The 13,431-nt window shown below is 43.0% G+C and overlaps 6 protein-coding genes across 6 annotated transcripts; 2 read left to right on the top strand and 4 right to left on the bottom strand.

Moving 5' to 3' along the window:
* Positions 1–417: 417 nt before the first annotated feature.
* On the top strand, positions 418–960 carry HPODL_03004 (uncharacterized protein; the record flags this gene model as incomplete). The annotated part of the gene is made up of 1 exon (XM_014077334.1): positions 418–960. One exon carries the CDS (start codon positions 418–420, stop codon positions 958–960), a length of 543 nt encoding a protein of 180 aa, XP_013932809.1.
* Positions 961–985: 25 nt separating this feature from the next.
* Positions 986–4,507, bottom strand: HPODL_03003 (Pentatricopeptide repeat-containing protein PET309, mitochondrial; the record flags this gene model as incomplete). Its single annotated transcript, XM_014077333.1, has 1 exon — positions 986–4,507. One exon carries the CDS (start codon positions 4,505–4,507, stop codon positions 986–988), a length of 3,522 nt encoding a protein of 1,173 aa, XP_013932808.1.
* A 106-nt stretch (positions 4,508–4,613) lies between these two features.
* HPODL_05358 (uncharacterized protein) lies at positions 4,614–5,015 on the top strand (the record flags this gene model as incomplete). Its single annotated transcript, XM_014077332.1, has 2 exons — positions 4,614–4,644; positions 4,678–5,015. The coding sequence occupies 2 exons, from the start codon at positions 4,614–4,616 to the stop codon at positions 5,013–5,015; spliced, it is 369 nt and encodes a 122-aa protein (XP_013932807.1).
* A 7-nt stretch (positions 5,016–5,022) lies between these two features.
* Positions 5,023–8,589, bottom strand: HPODL_03002 (uncharacterized protein; the record flags this gene model as incomplete). Its single annotated transcript, XM_014077331.1, has 1 exon — positions 5,023–8,589. The coding sequence occupies one exon, from the start codon at positions 8,587–8,589 to the stop codon at positions 5,023–5,025; it is 3,567 nt and encodes a 1,188-aa protein (XP_013932806.1).
* Positions 8,590–8,630: 41 nt separating this feature from the next.
* On the bottom strand, positions 8,631–10,292 carry HPODL_03001 (uncharacterized protein; the record flags this gene model as incomplete). The annotated part of the gene is made up of 1 exon (XM_014077330.1): positions 8,631–10,292. The coding sequence occupies one exon, from the start codon at positions 10,290–10,292 to the stop codon at positions 8,631–8,633; it is 1,662 nt and encodes a 553-aa protein (XP_013932805.1).
* Positions 10,293–10,603: 311 nt separating this feature from the next.
* Positions 10,604–12,682, bottom strand: HPODL_03000 (uncharacterized protein; the record flags this gene model as incomplete). Its single annotated transcript, XM_014077329.1, has 1 exon — positions 10,604–12,682. The coding sequence occupies one exon, from the start codon at positions 12,680–12,682 to the stop codon at positions 10,604–10,606; it is 2,079 nt and encodes a 692-aa protein (XP_013932804.1).
* Positions 12,683–13,431: the final 749 nt, after the last annotated feature.

Below are 13,431 nucleotides of genomic sequence, written 5' to 3'. Positions count from 1 at the left end.
TGGTTTCGACCCCGGATCGAGTAGCACAGCCATGGAAAATGTGTAGTAATTGATTAGGACAGAAGGAATGATGATAATAAGATGTCTATTTGGTAATAGTGGCAATGTGTTTTTCGCAAAAAGCCACAATGCTGAGGAGTATACTATAATGTAGAAGGCCGGTATTATCCATCCTGCGAAACGAGCCATGAATTGTAAGTTTCCATTGCAATAATGCGAGTCAAGATATTTTAGCGTTGAGAGACTGTAATCCAGTATATGGCTTATCTTTGAGTGTAATGCAAAGACGAAAGTGTTTCGAAACACTGGAAGATCCCCAAGCAGTAAAATGCACACTACAGCTGCCAATGATAAAAGCAGAGGTACGAGCATGGTTTGGTTAATTTTACCCGGCTCTTAATTTTTATTTTATTCAAAATGTTCTCTCTGTTCCAACGAGCACAGACCGTGTCGAACTATGTTCTGACACTTGTGATGACAATGGCTGCAGTCATCTCTGTTTCGTGGCTTATTCAGTTACACTTCAGTGAACACGGATCGATTCCGGCGCACATTTCGGTCAACAAGGCTGTGAACACGATGAAATATTCAAGGAACTTTGGAGGCCGTCCAAACTCTGGGAAAGAAAATGTCAGATTGGCTTTCGATCTCACTTCAGATTTGTCGTCTCTATTCAATTGGAACACTAAGCAGGTGTTTGTGTATTTAGTTGGAGAGTATCCTGGAAAAAAGAACGAGGTGTCCAAAGTTGTGTTTTGGGACAAAATCATACCGACGAAAGAAGACAGCATTTTAGAATTGACCGATGTGCGCTCAAAGTATTCTGTTTGGGACTACTATCCTGATCTCCACAACAAAACTGCCACCCTCAAGCTAGAGTATAACATCCAACCGCATGTTGGGCCACTGATTTGGGGCACCGCAGACGCATTTACACAGCTACAATTCCCACAAATATAACGAATGCAAATGATTTATATACAGGCTATGTTTGCTGCTGATGGGTCTCGACCATCTTGTTGTACATTTGTTTTTTGTCATATTTCGTCCGAACGTCAATCACGATATTTTTGGCCTCTTTAAGAAGCCCGGCTTTGGCTTGTTGCAGTTGATTGAGCTTCTCCTTGTAAGCTTTGATGTGTTCCTGTAGATCTTGCAACTCCTGTCCCTTCGCCTTGACTGCAGAATTCGAAATCTTCTGTAGCAGCATATTGAGCAGCCTCGAATACTCGTTGATCTCATTTATTCGAGAGCGAATATACCCGTGGCGCTTTGTGCGGATTTCTTTATAGGCTTCAATGCGCGTGTGTTTGTTGGCGATACTGGTTTGCAAAAGCGCTTTGGCCCTAAGTTTGTTGAAGTTCTCTTGTATATGTGACCTGTGGCGTAAAACGGTATCTCTCTTGGCTAAAACCGGGGACCGCAACACTTCCAGAGCTTCTGATCGCGGCAGAGCCTTGATGTGCTTCGTAAGATTCATCATTATTAAATGGAAGTGCAGGGGACTCGAGCGGATCGGAACAGGCGGCACCGTCGTTGAACTTTTGAACTGCAACCTCAGGAAACGGTGTCTGCCGCGTTTCATGAGATCTCCTAATAAGTAACGCTCAATGAACTTGACGGTTTCATGGACCAGAGACGGATCCATACTTAACTTGAGTGCTGCTTCGTTAATGTTGGAGCTGCTCAGCACGAAACCCTCGGCAAGCATCTGCTCGACGGCTTGGGGAATTGTTCTCAGCTGGCCTTGATGAACCAATTGCTTCAAGCGGTAAGGCCAGACATCGATAATTGCTTCCCTCAAATACCGGGCAATCGCTCCAGGTTTCAAGGATCTGTCTCGCAGCCTGATTTCGTCCAGAGTTTGCAAGGTAGAGCCTGTATGCAAACGGAAATTAAGATCGTCCATCTTATCGTACACCTGCGTGTTTTTCAGACGAGCGTGAACAATTTTCTGTCTTACAATGGAATAATACCTGTTGAAGCAACTGTCAAATTCCTGCCACCGGTTTTCCTTACCAAGAATCATCAACTCTAGGGCTAAAATATGAACGTTGTCCAAAAAGTATGAACTGGACGTTTCGATGTACGTTTCAAATAAAGAACGAGCCTTCCGAGTCTGGTTCTCATTCAACAAGCACTTAATAGCCGATTTGAAAGCCGCTGGACTTAGATCCTTCTCTGCAAATCCCACAGAGTCCTTGGATTTGTTGTTCAGCAGTTCCTCCATAAGGGAAGCATTGAAATTGCTAACCAAATTCGTTCCAGCTTGAAGAACCAAAGAATAAGTCTTGGAGCTAATTTCGATTCCCCTGGAGAGTGCAACTCCAATTAGACCGAAAGCGTTCTGCAACTTTCCCATTCGCATGTATTGAAAGAAAACCTGGTTCAGCAACTTCGTAGGGAACTTTCCGTAATGTTCCCTCAAACCATCCATGAACTTGACTAAGCTGTTAAACTTGTGACGACGGCAGTATGCAATCAAAAATGGTTCGTACGACTCGACCTTCAGCTCGTTCTTGTATTTGCCAGAAAATTCGGCCCACAGATTGTCAAAAGTCCGCAAGGTGCCCAATCGTGATGCTGATAATAAAGCCACCTCGTAACTACCGTAGCAGTCTAACTTGTCAGCTTGCAGTTTTCTGAATATGTCGATCACAGTGTCGTATCTTTGTGAGTTGAAGTGGGCCCTCAAAATCCAAGTAAAATCAGACGCCTCTGGCGTAAGTCCGAACTTGGGGTAATACACGCTCAAAAGCGTCTCAATGCTCTTATGGTCTCCTCCAATAGCACAATTACTCATAAATCCTGAGAAATTGTTCCTCTTCAGAGCAGCATTTTTAATCTTGGTCAGCTCATCCAAAAGCTGGAAACATGCCACTAGCTCGTTCGTTCCTGAAAGTGACTGTAGCATCAAGCCATATGCTTTGGGTGATAAAGGAATCTTAAAATGCGAATAGGCAGCAAACCATTGCAAACAGTCAGCATATGCCTGTTTCCTTATATGTGACTTAATAACGGCCTGTAATATTCTATCAGTTGGGGTCATTCCCCTTCTTAAAAACATCTCCCATATTTCTAGAATTTGGTCCGTAGCTCCACGACTAGCGAGTGCCTCGAACATCATTGTATAATCTGCCAGGGTTGGGGTGTACTGCAATCGGGACAAACTAGAGAAAAAAGCATTTAATTCATCCCATCGATTAGCCTTGCCGAGCATCTCGAGCACCTCTTTGACAACATATCGATGTGCCTCCTGAGGCAGACTCTTGAAAGCGTCATACGCTTTGCTTTGGTCAAGTTGCAGAGTGGCCAGAAAAATCCCAACTTGATCAATTATTGAAATTTCAAGCCCCAGTTGACTCTTCAATTTGACAAGGTCAAACACATATTGATGGTCACCCCAGCGCGAGTACCCAAAAATAAGACAACTGATGAACTTGTCCAATTGAGCGCGGTCCAGATCAAGGTGCTGAACAAAATTTTTTGGGAGCCTTCCAGCAAATAGATATCTGTGTTTAAGAATGTAAAGTTCCTTCGGGACTTGATTTGTTAATTGTATGTCAGGAAATTCGTTCGCCCATAAGTAGCAGCTTTCAATCGGACTGGTATCTGAGAGCATAGCAAATATAACGTCTTTCTTTCTGTGAGGATCAATTAGCTGCTTTGCCAACTCATACCTATTTTTCAAATCCCCAGAGCGAAGTACGCGATAAGCCTCTGCTAAGAATTGGACATCGCAATTCTCAGGACCCAAAATATCCACTGTTGCCTTGGCCATGGCTTGCTTCTTTTCTGGAGACTTTGAAGTCCATATCTGGTGCCTAAGGTGTTTAGTGAGCGCTAATGATAATCCTCGGTAGTTTTTAATATAATATAGTAAGTTGGCGTCGTGAGATTCTTGGAACTTTAGTATCGCACTTATTTCTTGCGTCTTATTCAAGTTATCAAGCCTTCGAAGCAGGTGACTTGTCTTCTTGGTACCATATTGCTCAAGAAAAGAGTTCAAATCCTCCAGTGTTCCATATCTATCAATGATTGTCGTAAGCTGGTAAAACTGTGATTCTTTTAAACCTGCGAATCTGTCGACTGAATCTCTAAAAAGTTTCACAATTAGACTTTCGTAGCGGTTTTTGTACAAGTAGTCGAAAAGTTCGGCTTTCTCGTGCTCGTTTTCGCTATGCGTCTTTTTTAGCTCTATATATTGTTTCACTTTATCGTGAGCTTCTTCGAATAATTTGGAAGAGGATGGCTGCTCAGCCAAAATCTTCAAGTTATGTTCAAAAAACTTAGTATTTGTCATGGAAATGTTGCGTCTGAACTGCTGTAACTGGGTGGCGATGTAGCGCAGTCGATCTCGTGAAAGTTTGGGAACAAGACCACTATAGCGATATTTATCTCGGGACAATGACGTGGTCAAATCAAGACACCATTGCAAAGCAAGCTCTCTCTTGGTAGCAGACTGCAACTCCGTACATCGCAGTAGTGCGAGCCTGAGGTTGCTCATGTCAGATAAAAGAGCTTGTTCTTTTTTCGTAAAATTTGTTCGTAGAAAAAGTCTTGAGCCGCAGGAAGGAAAAAAATTAAGTTCAAACTTACGAATAGCTACAATCATGTCTAAGAAGTATGACAGAGAGACAAAGAGTACGTAAAGCGCGAAAACAAACTAACCTTTAGCTCGAGACATCAAAAAGGCCCTTGCACATAGGGCAAACCTGAGGAGAAGTTATTTCAAATTGGTGAATCAAGAGAAAACACAATCTGAAGAACCAAAGCCATTCAAACCGCTCACATATCAAGACAGAATCAAAATAAAACAGGAACGCAAGGAGCGTAGCAGATTACAAAAGATAGAGAGGACAAGGCAAAAGTTACAACAAATGAAAGAGAAGGAGAAACAAAGAGAGCAAAAAACAAAGAGCCTAAAGAATGCGAAGACAAGAACAGGACAACCTCTGATGGCTCCTAGAATTAATGATCTTCTGGACAAAATCAAAAAGGAGGTTAAAAACTAGGTTCTGTTTATATTATGGTGCTATGAATCAATGTGTCGAGCTCGAAGTCGCCTATCTCTTCATATTTATCAGTAATCGAGTCCACATTGACGATCGGAGAATTTTCTGGGTATAGCGATGGAATGTCACTTAATAGCAATGGCAGTTGCTCTTTATTCTTCTGGGCTTGTTTGGCCTTGAGTCTGCATATCTTATCGAAGATATTTTCCGTAATTTCGTAGTACATCCGAATTTCTCCATTGAGTCCCATGGCCAGAAATTTGGTATTTCTTTGGGGTACACTCCATAACGGCTCGAACCCGCACTCGTATAGTCGTGGAATAAATGGCGTTTTCCACTCAAGAACTTCTTGTGTTGTAAGGCTAGCGTAATAGTCCGTATTATTTGGAATCACCAGTATTGTCTGCTGTTGTCTATCTGCAGCAATGATAAAAGGATCCCGTATAATGCAGTGACCCATGAGATCCCGACTGACAGGATCGCTTAGATGAGGCGAAAGAGATCCATTTGGTTCTCGAAGATAATGATAAGTGTACACTGAGTCTTTGGCGGTCACCACAGCGACATGGTTACCAACGCAATTAATTTCCTTAACCTCGGATGGAAATGACTGTTGGCCAAAGGTATCGCTGAGCTTGCTTTCCAAGGGCTTGTATTTTCTAAGACGCACAGAATTGCGATCAGAATAAATAATGACGGAGTCTGGAAGTTGTGCGACGGCAGCAACTGGCGAGGATTGGGTCCATGAGTACAAGACCTTAAGTAAGACCGTGTCTTTGACTTTTTTGAGTTCAATGATTTTGACAAGCCCCGAGCCATCTCTTTTATCAATGCATCCAACGAGTAGATGCTTATGCGTGTATTCTTCCACCCTACGAGACTTCACATGCCATTCCGATATTGATAAAGGCTGCTCGTGTTTGGCCAAGACTTGTTCTTCCTGGTCTGTTGCAAGTACTTTTTTGGTCTTGTGATCAACGAAAAGCAGCTTTTCAGGGCCAGCTACCAGCACGACAAAGACGTTATGGTACTCGTAGTACATCATTTTTAATGGTGTAGAGCCAAGAATGATTTTTTTGATGCTCCAGTCTATTGTGCGAGACACAAACAGACTGCATAGGCCGTCATCGCGAATAGCGAGAAGCTGATCTTCTTCGTACTGTGGAAGCAAATCGTCGTGTGCCATTGGAACCAGTACTGCAGCGTGACATCCTCTATCAACAGTCTCTGCAACCCATATTCTCTCTGGATAGCACGATTTAGTCAAGTCAAGTTTCCACAACGTTTTAGTGACGATGAAAAATTCGCTTTCGCTCTGTTGGAGAAGACTGGCTGGTATCTCGCCAATTTTCAATAATGCAAGTAACTTCTCATCCTCGTATAGTAAAAGACTTCCATCCTTCGATGTCATGAGAGAGTGGTGCTCTGTGCAAACTATATCGTGTGGAGTCACAAATTCGTTGATATGACTCGAGAGGTCAAGTGTGTCAGAGAGCAGTAGCCGATAGTCCTCAAGACGATAGAAGTGGATTTTATTGGCGTAAGTTCCGATTGCCAAGTATGGCTGTTTGTGCCTAGTGATAAACTTCATCAAAGATGGCTGGATCCCAATAATGCCTGGGCTAACGGCTATAGACTTCCCTGACATAGTGAATGCTTCAATGTTGACCTGGATCATTTCATCACCGTATTCGTAAGCCAACACTACTATATCTCCCCAGAGCGCGCTCAGTATTATCCTTTCGTGAACGTAAGTGGTCAAAAAATCACTAGAGTGAAATGTGCCCATCCGCCACCCATGTTCGAAGATCTGAATGAACCTGCCGTCTGGTAGCATCCCAAAATAAATAGTGCGCTGGTTAGTCCTAAATTGAGACAGTTCTGTGATATCGCCCGAGTCATCTTCGTTGATGAACGCAATTACCCATGACTCTTGAAAGCTGGAGAGTACAAAATGTGGTTGGTCCCGAAGCCTGAATCCATAAATGTGGGTCACATCCTTAAACCGCGTTTCAGGAATCGACTTTTCAGCCCTGTAACCTTTGTGCATACTAAATAAGGCACCACGGGACTCGCATCGCCCTACGCACCATAATTCCTCGCTGGATGTTGCGTTGACCAACTTGGATCGCTGTGCCGGTATCACCTTGTAATCAAAGGTCGGGAACCAATTCAGAAGACTACCCTTATCTTCAATCGCCTTCATCTTGAATGCTGGGCCATTTGAACGCGGAACGAGGTTTATGATTTTATATTCTGCAGATCCTCGCTCATTGAAATAAGTTAGAGAATACTGTCTCTCGGCAATCTCCTCCAGGGAGAAATGACTGAACACAGATGGCTGAACAAACATTTCGCTGAAGCGAATTCTACGATCTCGTCTGCGTGAAGACCCAAATATTTCCAGTAGCCAAAGCGAGACGTCAGTTGACAGAAGGATCTGGTCGTATAATTCCTCCTCGTAGTCCTCGCATGGAAAGCACGTTATTGGATACTGAGGAATATAGTAGGAATTTGGTATAATGTATTTTCCACCAATCATCGGAAGGGCTTGTTCAGTTACATCTGCCTCGTCCCGTGAAAGCATATAATGTATTCCATGAACAACGCATTTGGTTTCCTGGACTTGGAGAAGACATTGGGTTTTTGTTGTAGGTATCAAAAAGTATGGGACCTCCTCTAGGTTCCACAGCAGTATTGGATGAGTCTTGATACTATTCAACGGATTATCGTATTGGTAAAATTCGTTGTACTCCAATTTCATAATATTTTCATCTGTTGTAATTAAGTTGACTAAAATGGTGTACTCCTTGTCCACTGGCTCCAATGGTTCCATAAACACTGTGTCCACAAGAGCTCCTCCAATTATCATGTTCTGCGACGCGCCAAAAGACGGAATACCGTGCGAGTCGTATTCTATGCGCATTATTCGTATCACCTTGGAAAAGGCAGCAATGGCCACCATTTTTCCTGTTTTGTAAACTGTCACTTTGTATCCAATCATACTCGTCTTCTCACATGGCCCCAAACTGCTTGTTCGAAGTTTCTGAATAACAATTGGTTCGAAATGTCCTCCGGAAACAAATACGCGCAACAGTAGCACCGTCCCGTTTTCCAGGCACACAAGTAGAGAATCCTCCAGTTCAGACTCCTGGCAGCCAGGTATCACCGCGCAGCTCCACACAGTCGACTCAAAGAAGGTCTTGTCCTTGTTGTTGATGGACACCGAAGTGTTTCTGATTGCAATATTCACGTACATGGTGCTCTCTTCCCCAGGATCGGCAAGGCTGCTTGCTTCCGGTGCCTTTGTTTTGCTTTTCCAAACTTCATTTATGTAATCTGGCTCGCTGCTGAACATATCCATGGAATCTGAAGGCTCTAAAAGGTCCTGCCAAGTAGCACTCGTCAAGATGCGTTTGGATCTGCTGTTCAAGGGATTCAGATCCTTATATCGCGAATCGTGCGCAATCACACGGACTCTGAAATCTGCAAAGTAGGCCTTGACTGCCTCAGATCCGGCTATCGTGCGCTCGAGGAAGAATGGCCCGCACTTCTTCCCCATACCTTCCTTCATGTTACTAAAATCAACTTTTTTTCGTCTATTCATCATTTGGCTTACGTTATACATTTATACACCTGGTCCACAGCAGTTTCTGCGTCCTCATCCAAAGTCTCGGCCAACTCTGACACAAATGCGCGATACTCTTCATTGTCCGTGCCACGGTGGTAATTGTTTGAAACGAAACTGACAATGAAGTCAACCAATGACTCCTCTCTGACACCCAGAAACTCTTCAAGAACCTCTTCTGCTTTGCGCCGGACTTTGTCCACCTGGTCCTCCGATAGAGTAGGCGCCTCTTCCTTCTTACGAAGTGAAATCTTGACCGGCTTGCTTGTGAACGAGGCCATGAACTCATCTTGCTCGGCGGTTGCATCACGTTCCTTGGCTTCCTCGTCTCTGTCTATAGCGTCCATTCGCTCCTCGTCTTGTTTCTTTTTGCTCCGGAAAGCAAGATAATTGCTGTGGTTCACGTAGTAACTGAAATTCTGATCGATCTTATTCGAAGCATCCTTAATGCCGCTAACAAAACTGTCCAGGAAGCGCTTCCGTGCGTTGACAACATATTCCGTTTCGTACGCATGGTGTTCGATATTTTTGTGAAAAGCTTCTATGGATTTCAGGCGAGCCTCGTCGCGCTTTCGCGTCTGCTGTATCCGCATCAAGAAAGTTTTTTCTGCCCTTGTCTGTGCCTGTGTCTCCTGTTGCTTCTTAAATTCCTCATCGTCAATTCCATCATCCTGTAACTCTTCATCAGACTCGTCCTCATTTCTATCATTGCGAGCAGGCAGCATTCTACGCAACTTCATCTTGCTCAACTGTTTGTCCCTAATCATTTGCTGCTGTTTCTTCTGGCTTTCCAGGTACAAAACTCTCATTCTAAAGTTGATCACATTCTGCTTGACCAAATCAAGCATATCTGGAGGAACGTCTTCGAGATCTTTGGGATCCACCATATAAACCTGGCCCTGTCCATTGACCGTTTGCGTCCCCCTTTTTCGCAAAGCCTCATGTTTTTCGATCTGACTTAATCGCTCATTGAACTTGGAAGAGTCAATTTCTGTAATCTCAATGTTCTCGGCCAGCTTCTCACATGCCATGCGCGCGGTCTGCTTCAGTCGGACCTTTATATTCTCGCTGTTCACCACTTTATCAAATAAGTACAGAGTCAAGAGGTCATGAAATTCAATAAATATTATTTTCGAGTTGATGATGTCGTTGTTAAGCGCAGTCCAGCTGAATTTGGTGTTGAGATGCACACTTTCGTCATTCACTTTGACTGGAACTGATGTGAGTAGCTCATTCATGGTATAAGTCAGTAGATCGTCCGTAAGATAATTCGAATGAATAAGACATTCTGGAAGACCTTCGACTCCAACCGTGAGAAGAGATTTGATCGGGTCAGTATCATCGTGAAATAAATTAAGGGTAATATAATGTTTGAACTCGTAATTCTCGCCGTTAAATTGAGAGTATTCTTCAAGGCTGGTCAACGTGCTGCCGCCATCTTTCGATTCACTGCCATGCAACGTTACTGTGTCGAATCCACTGATAGAAACTATATCTCGTAGGCTAATAAAATTAGGAAACCTGAGAGGTCTCAGATCAGCTTGCTCAAGATCATAAGCCTTTTTATGAGATCTCTTAATCCTATCCAGAGCCTTAGACCCTTCAAGATTGGGAGCTTTATCAAATCCAAAATGATAGAATTGGGGCATTTCCTACAATACTTTGTTTTCTACATTATTTTTTTCCAAAAGTTGCACAGCCTTTTCTCCGGGAATTCCCAATGATGGATGTCCCATCAATGGTTTGGCTAATATATGCCTTGACTTCTGATTGAATCTTTTAGCATTTTCTTCAACCATAACAATTATAACAATATCAGCAAATACACAAGCCAATAAAACGATGAAAAATGAACTTCAATTGCAACAAAGTGCAAGGAAAATTGGAGCTGGTAATAGCTACCATTGGACATGACACAAATTGTAGCAATCATTAAATCTCGGGTTCTCATACTAAATGGCTAAAACTTCTGTTCGTATGATTCCGAAAGGTATCCCTGGCTTTGTTCTGTCGGCGTGCCAGGGGCCGGGTTTGGATTATAATACATGTAGCATGGATAAAGAGAAGGACTGGCATTAGGATCATATGGCGCATAGGTGTAGTAATACCCGGTCGTTGGAGGTCCTCCAACTCCCTGCACTGCAGCACCATTTCCAGGAACTCCCATCATTGCCGGATTGTGGACCCCTGATGACACTGCATTGCCCATGTAGCCACCAATATCCTTCGTTGGTACAAGGTAGTAATAGGGAGCTGGCGATTGATAATAGTTAGGTCCCCCAGCACTTCCCATCTTGGAGATCATTTTGGAATCAACCATTGGATGCACGGGAGGGAATTTGGGGGAATACTCGTCCACATCGACGGATGTGTACGAATAAGTCGTTTTGGAAGCTCCGTTGGTAGTTGATGAATAGGCTGTATGGGTATTGCGTCCCACAGTAGCATCGTCATTCTCCTCAATTCTTGTCATCCCGTTGTTTGATAGCCTTTCCTCGTCGCTAAGGATGGCATCTGGATCTTCTGCTTGAGTGCCAGATGCCTTGGTGTTCTTACTGGCATCGTTGGCATTCTTGCTACCTGCGCCAGCACCAACAAAGTCGAAGTTATTCTTGTAAACCTTTCCTGATGAACCTGCCGGCGAAACGTGGTCTCCAAATGAAAATCTCCTTAGTGGCGGAGGGTTAGAGATATTATTTCTCTTGAACGAGGAAAATGGTTGCATTTCTTGTTCGGGAAAACCACTGAAACTACCAAATCGCGGCCGGTAAAAATTGGGAGCTTTTTTAGGCTTACTCCCAGAGAAGTTATGACTAGTGTTGTTGTTGCTGCTGCTGCTGTTCGAATTGTAAGAATGTCTTCTTCTGAAACTCACAGGTGGAGGAGCCAAATTCAATTTTGGTCCGCTTTCGTTTGAATATTTGTTTTTGTAATTGTTGTACATCTCACGATATTGTACATGAATCGTCTTGAACTTGAACATCGAATGGTTTTCTCTCTCAACTGCGGACGCAGCAGCTTTCCTAGTCTCAAATTTAACAAAGGCAAAGTTATTCAATGGCCTATTCACCAAGATGGCCTCTTTGATTTTGCCATGTTGTTCAAACCTTTCAATCAGCTCATCTCTGTTAATTCTTGGATCAAGCTGCCCAACAAAAATCGAATATTTGTCAATTGTCACTTCAGGAGTGTCACTTGAATCGTCTTCAAGGTTTTGCGCCCATTCAACATTCCAAAATGGTTTAACTTTCAGGTTTGCGTAGGCACTAATTGCATCCTGACGGTACACAAACTTGCAAAACCAGTAAGAGTGCGATCCAGTATGTAGATCAACGAGATTTGATTTCTCATCCACAGAGACCAGTTTTTCAATCTCTCCGTACTTTTCTAAAAAGGACCTGATTGAAGATTCTGGCAGCGCCTTATTTGTGGTCTCAATGTAAAGAGTACGGTTGACACGAGCTTTTTCACATCTTATAGTCCTCCCATTCAAAAGAGAATGCTGGCCTTCTACAATTGCGCGTTTCGCGTCCTCTTCCTTGGTATATTGAACAAAAGCATATGGTCTGTTTGCAGGATCTCTCAACACTTTAACTAACGAAATGGTACCCCACTGCTTGAAATGGTTGCTAACTGATTGGCAAAGGATGTCATCCGACAAGTTGGACGATAAACTGGCCACAAACACACAAGCTGAAGGACGCCCCCTTTCGGCGGAGGAGCTTTCAGTTTCTTTGCTAAAGCTGTCATCTTCATAAGAGACGCTTGTGTTTTCTGCTTTTTCAGCTGCCTTCTCATCAGTACCGGTCAATGGCTGTTGTTTTGAATCGCGGTTTTCCTCTTCAAGCTCATCATCCTCACCACAAGAGGATGCTCCTTCTGAGTAGTCGGATGACTGCTCGCTACCACTGTCACTATGGAATTTCAGATTTTCTGATCTCAAGAGGCCATTATCGGCCATTGGCTGCAATTCTGTATGTTTTTCAATTTCCGAGTTTTTGAAAAGCTGGATGCTGCTATCGTCAATGCCCTCCATCATAGTAATTTGCAATACCTAGTTATATCACTGTGCAGAATTTGAAGCGCTTGAAAGTAATTTTATTGACTTAGATGTTGTGCAATAAGAAGAGATGGCTGATTAGTAGAGGATGCAAATCAACTATTGACTTAAGCTTCTTTGGTATCTTTCTTTTAAAGCTAAATGACTAAAGATTAAAAATCCAGAAGATAGTTAGTTCTCCCACAAGAGTCTTAATGGAACAAAAGAACAAGAAAGTGATATCCCAATGACAGAATGCACATAATTATATTTATGGCTTTTGTCTTTCTTATAGTGTGCAATATGTGTGAATTGTGTATCTGATAATGTGGATCGTGTACCACAAAGTTTTGGATCAAGCAGTAAAGGTTTTGTTTACAAAAAAACGTTCGATCTAAAGGCAGATCTAAGACAAAGATCTGAGACACCAGTTTAGTGATGCATTGAGGTCCCTCAATCAATTGTTCTTATGCAAAATTGTACCAGTCAGACTCATTTGATACTAAAATATAGGTTGTCACCGAGTCACGGTGTCAGCTGTAAGATTCCATAATTGATCTTAGCACGAGTGTACAGAACACACAGCTCACACCTAACAACAAGATCCTGTACTCCAGATGTGTATACAGCACACGAACAAACACACTAAATGCATTGGTGAAAGAAGGTTAATTCAAGCGCCACAGCATCAAAAACAAAAGGAATTTGGGACGAGTATTACCTGCATATTTTCTTGTCTGTTGTTTGGG

Source organism: Ogataea parapolymorpha, chromosome VII (genome assembly GCF_000187245.1).
Source record: "Ogataea parapolymorpha DL-1 chromosome VII, whole genome shotgun sequence".
NCBI classification, from domain to species: domain Eukaryota; kingdom Fungi; phylum Ascomycota; class Pichiomycetes; order Pichiales; family Pichiaceae; genus Ogataea; species Ogataea parapolymorpha.
The sequence above is the reverse complement of the archived record's forward strand: the minus strand, read 5'-3'. Positions and strand labels throughout refer to the sequence as shown.